This window comes from Corvus moneduloides, chromosome 3 (assembly GCF_009650955.1).
Source record: "Corvus moneduloides isolate bCorMon1 chromosome 3, bCorMon1.pri, whole genome shotgun sequence".
Lineage (NCBI taxonomy): Eukaryota > Metazoa > Chordata > Aves > Passeriformes > Corvidae > Corvus > Corvus moneduloides.
This window is the reverse complement of record NC_045478.1, coordinates 38,347,772-38,363,515: the sequence shown is the minus strand read 5'-3', so window position 1 is coordinate 38,363,515 and position 15,744 is coordinate 38,347,772. Positions and strand designations below refer to the sequence as shown.

General features: G+C 42.0%; 1 protein-coding gene across 1 annotated transcript in view; it reads right to left on the bottom strand.

Annotated features, from left to right (window-relative positions):
• Positions 1 to 10,777, bottom strand: part of ZNF292 (zinc finger protein 292) — a 53,323-nt gene extending 42,546 nt beyond the window's left edge. Inside the window, 1 exon segment of the mRNA XM_032105003.1 lies at positions 10,580 to 10,777. Coding sequence (XP_031960894.1) covers positions 10,580 to 10,741 — 162 coding nt within the window. The 5' untranslated portion in view covers positions 10,742 to 10,777.
• Positions 10,778 to 15,744: the final 4,967 nt, after the last annotated feature.

Sequence of the window (15,744 nt, the reverse complement as noted above, 5' to 3'; positions counted from 1 at the left end):
TTCTCCTGAATATGTTGGCAAACCTGAGCAGAACTCTTGAGTTCCTACAATCACACTGACATGGTGACCAAGTCTGGCTGGGTACCCAAAAGCAGGTTCAGTTGCTACACAAGTTTCAATGAAAACATATGCAATGTTCCCAGTCTGTAGAATGGGAATAATTGAAGTTTTACCATCTTCACTATACAGATTCCTAAACAGAAGTTACCTTTTATCCCTGCAAGTCTCTTCATAAGAGCAACCCCTCCAATAATTAAAGAAAAAATGAAGTTCAGATTGTGTCTTTTGTGATCTGAACAATTAATCTCTTCTTGTACCACATCTTGCTTGCGTTCATTGTGTTATAAAAACAGTGTATTATCACAGGCTTCTGAAACAAGCACTCTAAGACAGGACTACAGCATTGGTGGATGGGGGCAGAGCACCTGGACTTACGTAGCGTTTGACAAGATCCTGCTACTGACATGCTTGTCTCCAAATTGGAGAGGCATGGATTTGAAGGACGGACCACGCTGTGGATAAAGAACGGGCTGGATGGCTGCATGCAAAGAGTTGTGGTCGACAGCTCATTGTCCACAATGACCAGTGGTGCCCCTCAGCGGTCAGTACGGGGGCTGCTTCAACATCTCTGCTGGTGACATGGAGAGTGGGACCAAGCGCACCCTCAGCAAATTTGCTGACCACACCAAGCTGTGTGGTGCAGCCAACATGCTGGAGGGAAGGGACACCACCCAAATGGACCCTGACAGGCTGGAGATGTGGACTGTGCAAACCTCATGGAGTTCAACAGAGGTGCAAGGTTCCACGCCTGGGTCGGGGCAATCCCACACACACCTACAGGCTGGGCAGAGAAGTGACTGCGAGCAGCCCTGCAGAGAAAGACTTGGGAGTGAGGGTTGAAATAAAACTCAACATGAGCCGGCAGTGTGTGCTCGCAGCCCAGAAAGCCAGATGGAATCCTGGGCTGCATCAAAAGAAGCATGGCCAGCAGGTCGACGGAGGTGATTCTTCCCCTTTACTCTGTTCTTGTGGGACCCCATCTACAGTGCTTCATCCAGTTCTGGGTTCTCTGCAAGTTCAGAGCACGGCCATGAAGACAAGAGGACTGGAGCACGTTCTCTATGATGACAGGCTGAGAAAGTTGGGGCTGTTCAGCCTGGAGAAGACAAGGTTGTGTGGAAACCTCACAGCAAACTCCCAGTATCTGAAGGGGGCCTACAGGGAAGCCAGAGAGACTCATCATCAGGAACAGTTGTGATAGCACAAGGAGTAATGGGTACAAGTTGAAAGAGGGGAAGTTTAGGTTAAATATTAGGAAGAAATTCTTTACTGTGAGGGTGATGAGACACTGGAACAGGTTGCCCAGGCAGGACACCCCAAACCTGGCAGTGTTCAAAGCCAAGTTGAATAAGGCCGTGAGCAACCTGGTATAGTAGGAGGTGTCCCTGTCCACAGCAAGGAGGCTTAGGACTAGATAAACTTTAAGTTTCATTCTAACCCCTTAACATTCTATGATTCTATGAATCACAGTACTGAGGAACTCCTTATTCATTATTTGATTTAATGCCTGATCACTGAAAATACTTTACCAATACACCAAAACAATATTTGGTCTGTTAGATACACGAATACCAAACAGGATTTGTCTATGCAACAGAACCCATTCTCTCAATCATTCTGAAAAACAGAAGAGAAATCCTTCTAAATTCTGTGTTTTTTGATATACAGGACACTGAAAATGCTACACCATACTCACTACCAGGTCAAACGAAATCTGTTCTATTCACCCCAAAAGACAGCAGAGAGTTACAAAATAAAGACTGGTCTTTATCCTAAAGAATTTTACTTCATGGAGTTAAGGTTCTCAAAGCAACAAATGCACGCATACAGCAGTTAGGAGAGAATGAACACTAGGAGTCAGTGTTTGAAGATGGATGGAGCTTTGGTAGTTGTCCACGGTACATGAGTTCCTATAAGGACAAAGAACTGTATGACTAGGTCAGAATGAGTAGCAATCAAGTGAGAGCTACATTAGTTAGCACAGGATTTTCCTGTTTCTCTGATGAAACATCAATTTACTTTACCTTCATACAGGAAATCATAAAGCTAGAAATACTGTATGCCAGAAGACTGTATAACAGTTACAGGGAGAAGACATTTGATCAAACTATTTTTACCAAAAAAAGGCACATGTTTTTGCAAGTTTAGTCCAACTTCCTACTGGATCAGGTCTATTTTCAGAGAACAATTTTATAAAGCTCCACTGTCTTTTTGATGTTACATATACCTTCTTTCTGAAAGTCTTTGTTCTGTCAAGTACTAGGTGTTATTAGATTAACTCTTCACAAATGAAAGCAGTGCAGTTCATCCTTAGAAATGAAAGATCTGAGAAATAATACCATGGAGTTGTCTTTAACACATATTTGAAAAGATAAACAGAAAAAAATATTTCATACCTCAAAAAAAAAGACTTGCATACTCCCTAAAACACGAGACATTCAGTTCTTAACCTATGCAAAAGCACAGGCCTAATAAAATGGGAAATGCTATCTCAAAAGATAGTTTCAAGCCATACTGTTTACCTGTTAAATTTGCAAACTGTTGTACACCATCATTGTAAAGAATCTGGTGGCCTAAGAACGTCATGCTAGTTTCCTTCATGAAAACTATGTAACTATACACACTATATTACAACTGCTCATGGAGGCCTTTAAAAAACACTAATGAAAAATTTTTGATAGGTATAAATCAATGCCTGGAGCACTATTTCTTGAAGATATGCTCCCAACATACGTGAATTTTAAATAGCTTCTTTGCCTTGTATGTCAGTTTAGGTAATGTACCACACAGAAGAAACAACAGGCTGATGTCTCGTAACTGTTCTAGTTTGATCCATAACTTAAAGAAGTCTTATGTGGAAACAACGTACAACAAAGTATGTCTGCAATAAGCCTAGAGTACAAGAAAATGATGATATTTAAATGGCAGAGTAAATGGAAAAGGCTCAATGAAACTCCCTACTTCTTAAGTCATGATGGAAGCAAAGATACCCCAGAAGAGCACTTTTTCTTTTTTTTGCTTCCTTCCCTCAAGACCTGCGGTTTATGAAGCATTCCTTCTCTATCAAAATAATAATTTTAAAAAATTTAAAATATATAGAAAATGGACTGAACATTTAGATAGATATCTAAGGTCATTATTATGAAAGTGAGACATACAATGTAGATATTTTGATAGAATGAGATGCCTTACTGGACGTTAATGTTAACATACATACACTCCTTGTACAGCCCTGCACAATGCTTTCTATAGTCAATATGCCATGTTTTTTAAACAGTGACTCTTCAATAATTGCAGTTTTAGAAAGCAACCTGAACTTTATTTATATACAGTGTTCAAAAGTGGGGAATAAAGTTTGGATTTGTGGGAAAAGGTAAAGGCAGGAACGTATGTGTCAGTACAGAAAGTACCCAATACATTTAGTTATGCCAGCATAGATGTGCAGCTACTGCTTACAGCCAACTACTGCAAGTAAACAGGAATCTACAGGGAGGTCTTTAGAGGGTTTTTTAAAGGGATGAAGGACTATGTAAAGCAGAATGCCTCTTAAACTTTGAATGGGCAACAAGACTCAAGGATATTATGCAGAACTGTATCCACATGTCATAACCTGTAAGTATTAACTTTTCACTAGAAGTGCTTCTTAGAGAAATGGTGGTTTGCTGGTAGAAGGGCTTTTCTCCCTAAGTTCGGTAAAAGCGTCAAGTAACTTTAACTCAGCAAAACGTGCATCAGGGTAACTATGAAACTAAGTATCTATTTGCTGAACTCACATGGAAAGATGAGGTTTGTCACATGCTGAAGTTTTGTTAATTTTTATCCCTCCATCTACATTTTTATCTTCTTAACTACCTTAATTTCTTATGCTTCAGAAAACTATCACTCTTCTCTTGAATATTTGTACTTGAAAGAGAAATGTTTTAACTTAATACTTAGATAGACTGTCACCTCCTTACCAAATTCTTAGTAGATTGCTACCTGCCCAGCAGGTAAGGACTTCAAAAATCATACATTCCAAGGATATAGCAACAAAGCAAAAGGAAAGGGCAAAATAAGAAAAATTTAACATCAAGAAGTGCAAAAACTGTTCTCAAAAGGAAAAAGCAGAAAAGAACTGAAAATAGCACTGAAAATATAAGAGGTGCTTCCAACAGAAAGGGAATATGCTACTTTTCATATCTACATGGGATATAATAAATCACAGTAGTCTTAAGCTCCAACAAGATATTAAGTTATACTGCAAGGGTGGGGGGAAGAAGTTATTGAAGGCAAAGAACATGGAACTGAAATGTATTATGCAGGGACTTCTTTTGCATCTTTTTTAATGGGTATTTTTAAGGACAGATTAAACAAACATTCGTAGCTATGGCTTACCAATCAGTGTTGGTCTGGAACCCTGGTCTACCTGGCTTATTTCAATACAGGAAATTTATTAATAAAACCCTATAGTACAGATCTCAGAAGTTCTAACAAAGACCAGCTCCAATCTAGCATAATGCTGGGCTTGATGCTATTATTGAGGACAAGGATTAGAACATTTATGCTCATTGATTAGATTTACCCAAAACAGGGATGGTGTTTTCTTTGAAATGTTTTTCATACACATTTTATCCGGATATGTACACATCCACTGTTTCATTTGAAAGCAAGACAATTTCCCTAACTCCATATAGTTTAGCTTAAAAAAAACCCAAAACGAAACAGGGGGTTTCGCTTCTATCCCCCTCCCCAGTCAAAGGGATAACGTTTGACATGGCAGGTCTTACAGTGATGAAGTAGCACAAAAATGCCTGAGGCAGCTGAAAGTCTGCATGACTTGACACAGTGGTGACAGGTGTTTCTCTTCATGCCATGCACTTGGGAATCTGTGAGGTGTACTCTATTTTAGCAGATTCCTTGCGATTTCTGGCAGCTGTACATCTCCCTGAACAGCAGAACATCTGGAGGTCACCGATATGAAAGCAAAATTAGAAGTATTAGAAGTTATGATGGGAATCTTGCACTCATGGTAATGTATTTCGAAAGAAGTAGGAACTGTGAGACCAGAAGCAACACAGAATGGTAGAGGCAAATGTGTAAGACAGAAACAGCTAACAGAAACTTTAAGTGTTACCTCAGTGTAAAAATCACTCACTGGACTCAAGAGAAAACACCTTTTACTTAAAGAAGTAGAAGCCATGGAATTCACGCATACTCAAAAGAAGAGACAAAGTCTTTGTTAGACAGGGAATAATTGAACTGAAAGCTCAAAAAAGTATCCACCTTACCAACAGTTACATTCCACCAGTTTGTGCCTATATTATGTAACATCGCTGTTGAGCCAAACAAAATCTAAAGGTGGACATCTACCTGTACACTCAGCAAGGAGTTGATGAAAGTTGTCTGGAGTAAGAAATCAGATGTGATATTAAGAAAAGAGGAAACATCTTCTACTTGTATTAGAAGGACACCTGATGTTTCCCTGGTGGTGTTTCTCATCATCAGTGAACGCTAATCTTATGGTCACATCAACAACTGCAGGTGTTCACAAAATAGCAAAAAAACATCCTTCAAAGGTTATTGAGGTCTTTATAAACAGAATTACTCCTGGCAGAGGGATCATACTCTAACTCCTGCAGGAAAAAAATAAAGCAGCCTACTGAAACACTTCCTTGTCATTAGATTAAGACAGACTCTGTGTTTGGATAAATCCAGAAAATATAAGTAAAAGGTTTAAGAAAGGCTTTATTTCAATTTTATGGATTGAACTGAAGATCATTTCTGTAATCTTGGGTCTGAAGAGGAAGTTGAGACTAAAAGTGAAGAAGGCAATGACAGCTGAAGAGGAATGACAGCACCAGAAAGTTGTCAAGTCTGTAAGATACAAAAACTGAATGACCAATTATAGTAAGATTAATAGGGGAATTTATAAGAGAAAACATAAGACTAAACCCTCCAATAGAAACAAGTAACTAGCGAAAACTTGTACTATACAGTGCTTACAAATATATAATAATAATAATAGGTTTTTATGTAGAGATATGCAGGCCTGCTTTTACGAGGGACCTCTTGAGTTATGTATCCCCCAATATATCAAGATCTACTCTAGCATGACAGCACACCGCAAAAAATAGGGTAGGACCTCAAAGTCCTAATACTTCACTAGAACCTCAACACACAGCAAAAACCAGCTTAAAACAGTAGGAACAAACTATGCAACCAGAGCAGTTAAAAACAAGGTTTCTTTGAAAGAAATTTTGGAGTTTCTTTTGAAATGCCCAAAAATTTTCATTACCCACCCCCCCCACCAAATTTTTCTATCATTGTTATACCTTTTCTGCTAGTATTAAGAAGATTCTAGGTTACTGCTGGGTAAACTGCCTACATTAGAAGGATATTAATGTGTCTACTAACAGCCAAGCGCACTTTTAACACATTTTAACACAATCTTTCTCCTAACAGGCAGGCATGACAAGACAACCAAGAAATGAACAAAAAGCGCAGGCAAAGTTATTGAGGAAAGGCTACACAACAATCCACATAGTATCTTATGCTTATAATATAGGCCACTTTATGTTGACAACTTGTACATTAGTAGAACAAACCTAACCACCTCACAGTTTTGGAGAATTTGTACCACAAACTACAGCAGGAGAGAAAAAAAACCCAACCCTTAGAAGCAGATTCAGGAAAGAGATGAAGTGTCAAAATAACAAAGGAGGGAAGACTAAAAGATAAAACACGTCAACTACAGAAAAACAGTCAGAAGAGGTAGAAGCACCACAAAGATTTCACAACTAGCAAGTGACAAAAGAAAATTTGTTACAAGCCTGCAATCTGGTGTAGGAAAAAAAAAAAGGGGTATACTGGGTAATGACAACTGGAAGGGTACACAGCCCATAGTGAGGAGCTCTGATATAACCACCAGCAGCACATTCACCTAGCCTTCAAGCAAAAAAAACCAAACATACATTTTGGTCTTCTACAAATGAATATAAACAACTCGTCACCTTTAAGAGCCAAGTTGGAAAGTAGTCTAATCAGCCACCACATGGTGACAACAACAGCAATCTTCTTTGGACCATTCTGAATTCTTGCAATATTTACACTGGCAATTTTTAGTCACTACAAGCTGAAGATAACTTGCTTTGTCTGCCACAGCCTGTACACATATAGTTTGTGAAAACACAACCATTTGTCAAGGATTTGCTCATTATCAAATTGCAACGGAAGAGCACAAATCACAATTAAAATATCATTTTACATATATCCATTTGGATGGGAATTCCACTTGTTAACAATAAAAATAATGCTCTCTATTGCATGCTGACAATGGAGAACTGAACTACAATCACACAGATCTGGTACAGGATTAAGGTCCAGTCTATAATCCCCTTAAAATTTAAGAATAATTGCACCATTTCACAGAGCGATCAGCAGCAACACACAAACGTATTTATAGCTAATGAAATGCCACATATAAAATAGATCAAAGTAAGCTTTATTCTTACAAGAGAAGAAAACAGTTCTATAACATTCTCTGTCAATCTTGTTTTTCTGTGTTTTTAATAGTTGTTCTACACTGTTGGATTATAAACAATAACATATTTCAAACTGAGGTATTTCCAAACCAGATAAAGGACTTGGCTGTACAGCTCCCACTTCATTTAATAAGCACAGAATACTTAAATCCTTTATTTGCCTTTGAACCTAAGGATCTTTCCATGGTTTACTGCACATTCTTTAGCTTATTTCTTGAACACTGTTACCCACTTCATTAAAAAAGATAAAAGTTTACTTATGGCCACAACCTAGGTGGTTGCTGGGCTTCAGAGTGACTACTTGGCAAAACAAAACAAGGACACCAGACCTTCCAAGATCTGTGCAGTTATTACATGCCTAGAAACTAAGCATGAAGAAAAAAAAAAAAGCAGGCAAAATCATACTGAGAGAAATACTAAAATATTTCTTCATAACTGAGCTTCTAGACCCAAGATATAAATAAGTGACATATATTCAATTTGTATATATAATATAATAATAATAACAACTCTGAGTTTTGTGTATTTGACCAATCATTTTTTCATGCATATATTTTCAAGGACTTTATTCTAGAAATCATGGCCAATACCTTTAAACTGTTATTTAAAAGAGATTTACTGTTATTTAAAAGAGATTTCCGAGATGGCTTTTATATTACATGGTTTTTCTACAACCTGTGTCATGCAGTCTAAACTAACTACCTCAGTCTGCTCTCTGAATCATTAATACTGTTTCGTGTTAGCCCAAATGAAGGATTAAAACTGTAGAAGAGGCTGGATAAGTATTCTGGAAGCACAGGTGAACAGATTTTAAAGAATACCTGCTGAACCAGTACAAAAATACTTGCCTAACAACACTTTTTAATACATTAAGCATCTGCTTAGACCCCTGTCCAAAATTTGAAAAGCAGGATCTTTCAACATTGAATGGCATGTCTCAACTCTCAGTTTTACACATCAGTCTTCAGCCTGCAAAAACAGATACGGCTGTACTATAAATCTTGGTATGAAAGGAACAGTAACTCATTTCAAACCAGCACGGTTTCTAAGTCAGTTTCTACACAACTGATTTGTTCAGTGAGGCTTGTTTTTAAAAGGTGCATGGTTAAGAAAACTAGTACACTTGGGCCTTACAACAGACTTTTGTAACAGTCATTAAAGTAATAAGAAGAATATTCATACTTGTTAAACTTTAAATCAATCAATCTACTCTTGAAGCCACTCACTAAGAACACGCAACCATAATTTCAGTGATAAATCTGCTTTAGACATCAGTAATCTACTCTGTACATGTCAAGGATGGTGCCTTCATTCCCACCTACCCAACACTACTTCAGTTCAATGAACAGCTCATTCACAAGTCGAGCCGGAGCCAGGAAAGGCAGATTTACACCTCTCAGAGTATGAAGTTAGGAAAGCAGGCACAAAGGCAAAATAGACCGAGAACACACTGATCTGAACCAACATAAACCAATCTTTCTGTACATCTACATGGACATTCTAACCAGGAACATTATGATCAATTTGGACCAGAGAAAAAAGAACTTGACATATGAATCCTGTATATACAAAATAAAATAAAAATACACTTAAAATACTTAGTAGCAAATCTTCCTGGTTAGTAGAAAGTAGAGCCCAGTTTCATCCAGAAGGGACAGATGTGAAATTAGCATGCTACAGTGGCTACCAAGAATCAACTCTTTAAGAAACCAGATACAAAATCATAAATAAAACACATTTCAAACCAACCATGTGAATTCACTCTTATCCAATGCACCTTTTAACAATTTGCCTGATGGTCCATGAATGGGTGACAGTAATGTGTAAACAAACACTATCACTTTTATCAGACAGACTATTAAACACAATAAAGCTACAGAAGTAGTGGTTTCTGTGGCCTAGAATATTTGAGAATTTGTTTTATACATTGGGACACAACTAATGCCATCCAAGAAAGGATACCCAAGAGAAATCAGGGCCATGTATAGACACGGACATGACTAAAATGGAGCAATCTGCTTTTTTAGCAGTCTGTGGAGCTAACACCATAAAGTTTGTTTAGGAAGGGATACTCAGCAGGGTCACCAGCTCAGAAGAAACACCTGCAAACAAACCCCGCGTTAGGGCCAGCCCAAGCTCCGGGAAGCAGGCCTTTTCCCGACGGCACAGTAATTACACACAATGGTGCTTCAAACAGTGCCGGCTCGGGAGCCCACTCCCGAGGTGGGATTGCACTCCCTTGACAGGGCGAGAAAACGGGGAGCAGCACCACTGACCTACAGACCTGCCACCACCAGCGGCGACTTTGTATAGTCCACCACCACCTTCTCCTTCCCAGGATGGCAGAAACTCCGCTATCCCTCCAGGGTACGAGATAGGGAAGGGAGCGGGGGGAGGAAGGGGGCATAGAGCAGGAGCCCCGCGTCGAGGGAGCAGAGACGGACTTCCAGCTCCTGCCCGGCCCCTCGGCGGAGCAGCGGAGCCCCCACCTCCCGGACCACCGCCTCCCTCCCTTCGCCCCCAGGGGAGGAGGGGTGTCACAGGGATGGGGACGGGGGGGCCCCCGGTCCGCCACCGCCAGGAACAAAGGGCCCTTCGATAAGCCGAGCCGCAGAGCACAACAAAGGGGCCTGGAGACCGCGAGAACCGAGGCGGGGGGAGGCGAAGCGGGGGATGGGGATTACGGGCCGGGCCGGAGCGGCAGCGGGCGCGGGGGCCGCTCCACCTCAGCCCACAGCGAGCGGCGGCGGCGTCGATTGCCCAGCCCGGTCCCGAGCACCGAGTCCCCGCTCCCCCCCTCCCGGGCCAGCCGCCGCATCGGGCCGCCGGCTGCGGGTTCCCCGCGGCGGGGGCGGCGCTGGTCCCGCCCGGCCCCCGCGCTCCGGCCCGGCCGAGCTCTCTCACACACACACACACACACACCCCGCGGGGGAGGGGAGGGAGCGGGCGGGGGCAGGGCACGGGAGGAAGGGAAGGGAAAAGGGAAGAGGCGGCCTGACCTGGCAGAGCTGCTTGCAGTACTCGGTGGCCGCCTGCACGGCCGGCTCGCGGCTCTCCCGCAGCCCCGTCTCCAGCTCCAGCAGCCGCTCCCGTAGGCGCCGCAGCTCCAGGAGGTCGCCGCCCGGGCCGCCGCTCTCCCGCTCGGCCTCCTCGTCCGCCATCTTCGCACCCCGCTCCGTCGCGTACGCAGCCCCCCCGCCCCCCTTTCCTCCCTCCCTGCCTCCCTCGGCTCCCCCCGCTCCGCTCCCGGGTCACGTGATTACACAATGCCACGTTCCAGGGACGGGGGGTCACGTGCGGAGGAGATGGAGACGCGCGGGAGCGCGCGGCGCGCGCGCGCGCGCACCGCCCGCCGTCCCCCCGCGGCGCAAAGGACTGGGGCCGGGGAGGGGGCGGGGCCTCCACGCCTCACGTGACGCGACGCCACGCGCGCCGGGGCGCGCCCCCGCGCGGCCACGTGACGGGGCCCTCCCCCGCCCGCGCGGCGACGCGTTTTGGCGGCAAAACGGCCGCAAATGGCGGCGGCCTCGGGGGCAGTGAGGACGGGCTGGGCTGGTCAGTTTTTGCCGCTGTCCCTCGAGTTCAGAATCACGGAGTCAATTGGGTTGGAAAAGACCTTTCAGATCATCGAGTCCAACCTATGACCGAACACCACCACATCAACTAGACCATGGCACTAAGGGCCTCATCCAGTCTCACCTCCCACCTGAGAGCACCATGTGGCACGAACCACTGCTGGGCCAGCCAGGGCTGACACCACTGGAGTTTTGTGAAGTGTTGATTACCTCACCTTTCTTCCTCTGCAGAAAGTGTGTTAGCCTCAAGGATGCCACTGAGTTGTCTTCTTCATACCTAGATGGTCCTGCTTTTATTATAATTGGAGATGGAAAGTGCAGCTTGGCTCTTCAAACGAAGCAGTTGAGATCTGGAGGTTCTGGAGGGCTTTGTTGCCCTTGCAGTCCTGTTGCTGGGCCAAGCACCCTCTCACACAATGGTGATGTTCTCACAACAGTGCAAAGCTCCAGTGATGGATGCCGTCCTTCCCTGCATCTACTAAAAAAGCCGAGGAGTCTCTTTCATCTGTCACCGGTGTTGGAAATAGTGGAGATGGGCTTGAGGCATTGATTCTGATGAGAAGAAAAATATGGATCTGATGGACACTGAACTGGCATGGATACATGTTTTGCAGTCTTCTAGGCTGCATGGGTTGATGTGGGTTGATGGCTTCACACTCTGCGCATTACCAGTGCTCATTGAGGAAGTGAGGAGGAAATGTGTTACAGCAGCGAGAGCCCTGCCTGAACTGAACTGAATCATTTCTCGTAGACAGCCAGCACTGTCTTAAACTGGGCATTTCACATAATCTGAAAAACGAGGAACACTGGTACTTTGCATGAACTTAAAATGAGTGTAACAGTCTTTTGGATGGAAAAGACTACCATCAGGCCCCTAAATATGCCTTTCAGTGTTGCTCTGACCCAGGTTTAACTCAATATCCTATACCCTTGACCTTATCTTGTTTGACCATTGGATTGATTTGATGTTCATGTTCTCTTTTTTTTTTTTGGTCACAAAGGGCAAATGATGCTACCTACTTCTTGCATACAGCTGAAAACTGAGGCATATGGTGAAATGAACGCTAAATCAGAGCTGGGAAGAAAAGAGGTTCCTTCAAGACTGCAGAAATGTTAGTCTGCAAGTGTAGACGTTCACAGTGATAGCACCGAATATGCAACATTTTGGAGGCAGGCCTGGGAATCTGGTCCAAAAATGACCACATTTGGGTCATAGCAGTGAACCCAAAGTGGTGTGTTTCTAGTTTTCCATACAAGCATCCAAGTAGATATCTTATTTGCGACTTGTAAGCCAGAAACCTTTTCAGTTTCTTGACTCTTACTGCACGGGAAATCCATTCTGTTGCAAGCAGAAAAAGAGAAAACTTTCAGCTTTCCCATTTAAGGCTTAATGTAGTACCAGGAAAATCTATTTTGTTTGCGTGTATCCGTCGCTACCAAACTGCCTATAACACCAGTACCAATCAGTCTTGCAAATGCTAAAAACAATGGCATGAAGACCTATTTATTCTTTCTCAATCACTTAATATATCTGCAGGAACTAAAATACCTTCTCCTCTGGTTATCTCTGGTTAACTCTGTCCTGTACTGTGCTGTTTCCAATTATTTTCACTTAAGGGTAAACCACAATAGCCCAACTGATGGTCCATCCTTGTTTTAGCTTGCTGTATTGTTTCTGCCTTGACCAGAGAGTGTTCTGAATTGAGCCCAGGCCAGGAAGGAAGGAGAAAGGGAATATGGGTTTCTTGCTCATGCCAAAGGTTAGCACTTGGAGAGGGTAGAGTAAGTGTTGTTTGTTTTGTTCTCCTCAGGGTCAAGCAGAAAGCAGCCCATCCTTCAGTTGTGCTACCCTGAAGAGGACTTGGACTTAAGCCTCCAGGGGCCTTGTGCAGGGGAGGAATCCTGTCTTTAATCATGACTCACAGGCAGTTAATTGCTAAGCTTATATCTAAGAGACCAAGGAAGGAATTATTACATAGAAGGAATGACCACAAACAGTGGTGAATAACTAAGGAGTTATATTTTTCTTATTTGACAACAGTGAGAATATGATGACAGCAACTGAGTCAAGCATGGCAATGGCCTGAGAGAGAGGAAAAGAATAAAGAGTAACTACAAGGCTGTATTATTCATCCTGTATTTGACTCCTGACAGAAGATACACTGTGGTAGATAGAGCTCATGGAAGAGAAGAGGTGGTGCTTGATGGTGACAGGAGAAAGAGATTGTGCACAGAAGAGGTTCAGATACCTGATTTCTTCATGGACATGAAGTGGGGCAGACTAAGTGGCAGTGGAAGTATGTGAATATAAGAGAGAGGAGGCTTACATTGCAGTGTAAATATAGTCAAGTAACCCACTTGCTGTTAAAATGGAAAATACAGAGAAGAAAGAAGCAGATGAGGAAGATGTGTGTATGGGGAAGGACAATAAATCCCATGAAGGGTGAAAAGAATTAACCCAATCAAAACAGTCCAAGGAACAAAGATGGAAGACTGGAAGGGAAAGGACCTGACTTTTACACCAGTTCAAGGACAGAATTTTTTGTTAAGAGAAGCTGAAAGACTTATTACTTGGGTGTGCTCAAAATAAAGATTTAAGATAAGGGCTTGTGGCAGTAAGGTTTCATCACCATCAGGAATTTCTTTGGGGTTCAATTACCCTCTTCCCTGTTCTCTTATTCTTGCTGCTTCCTTTCATTATTTCCACAGTGTGGTGTTTTCCTAGCTCCATGCTGCAATTCTCATGTCTCAAATAAAGCTGTCATTTAGAGGAGGCACATCAGATACTCTGTATGTTTTGGGATGAAGGACCTGGTTAGAAATGCGTAAGAGAGAAAGGAGTCTTTGTGACCTAAACTCCCCTGTATGTGGGTTATTTACCTATCAGTTGTTTGAAATAGCTTTGAAAATAGAAAAAATTTAATTTAGTCACCCACTATTTGGTTTTAGGTACTGGAAGAGGGAAGTTGAGCAAATAGCAAGAAAAGTATCAGAGGTTAGGATGATGACAGCAAAGAGAGAGAGTTGGAATAGTGATGACAGTGTAGCTTAGACTGTATGTAGCTGATAATTGGGAGGAGGACTAACTCTTCCTGGGAGAATGTCATGTTAGCAAGAAACAGCTGTGATATTTGTATATCATTGGAGTCCTGGCAAGAAAACTAGATCTCTTAGGGATAACAGAAGATATGACAGAATAAAAATTAGGATGGGATCACACAAATACTAGAACACTCATGGTGTTTGGGAAGCAAAGGGGATTAATGGAGGATTAGAATTTGCAGTGTGATAGATATTAAAGTAACAAACAGCGACGGGACAGATAAAGCAGAACTGGTTTGAGTCCATGTTGGGAAAATGTGTCAAAGAGCTTCTGTTAGAGAGAATGAAGATGTGATGGAGATGTTTGGCTTCAAGTCTGGGGAGAAATAGTTTTTGGAAGATTAAGTAGGAAGAATACTACTTGGAACAAAAGTAGGTTGATAACTAAGGTTCTTAATTTCAAAGGTCAAACTTCAAAAAATTAAGGGAATGAGCTGGTGATGACAAATGCATCTAGGTGGTTGAGGACTTGCATGTAGAAAAAGTTTGGCAGCTGCCAAATCTCTCTGAAAAAACATATCTGTAATTCAAATATCAAACAAGAGCGACAGTCAGTCCCAGCTTGATAAATAGCCACTTCAAAAGGGTTATTGGGAGCAATCAAAAGCTTGAAAGGAATGGAACTAAATGATTACTTGAAAAATATTAAGAAGGGTAAGAATAAAGTGAGAATTTTGAGAAGCTCAGCTTCCTTTACAAAGGAAGTTAAAGCAGGGGCTAATGAGAAAGAAGATATGAAAACGAATGTTTCCACATTTGAGATGAAAGCAAAAAACCTATCACATACCCATCTGAAACGTCAGAAGATCTTTATTCATCCAGAAATTTCCATTAATGATGTAGGGGAAAAAAATGAGCTATAATAATGGAATGTGCTGATGATACAAATAGTGAGACAATTTCCATATAAGAAGGATCAAGACTAGATGACCTTCAGAACCTTAATAACAGATTGGATTGATTTTAATAATACAACATGCAAGAAGACTAACAGCAGTACTTTCTGCTGGGGGAGAACCTCATTAGTTGGAAGTAACAGTGGGTAGGAAGTGCTCATTGTGTTAGTTGAGGATGGCCAACTCATAAATATATTCCAGCTGCAAAAAAAGTTACTAAAATCACGTGTCATGCCAGGTCAGCTATTTCCATTAGATATTGCAGATAAAAACACTGGTCTCATCTCATCTGAAACAATTTATGCGATTCTGGTCACTATTATTCAGGAAAGATGAAATCGCACTGCAGGAGGTACAGAGAAGGACTCAAAGAAGGATCAGTAATATGGAGAATCTATTTTGTGAGAGGAGAATAAAAATGGTTCATTTAGCTTAGTGAAACAAAAGGTGAAAAGAAGTATCATTTCAGTCTGGAAGCAGTAAAAGTGAGCATTAGTTAGGACAAAAGCTTTTCAAGCTGAAGGATGGTAGTGTGAGAAGAAAAACGGGTTAACTGATTATTGGGTATGTTGAAACAGATATAGCTACCAT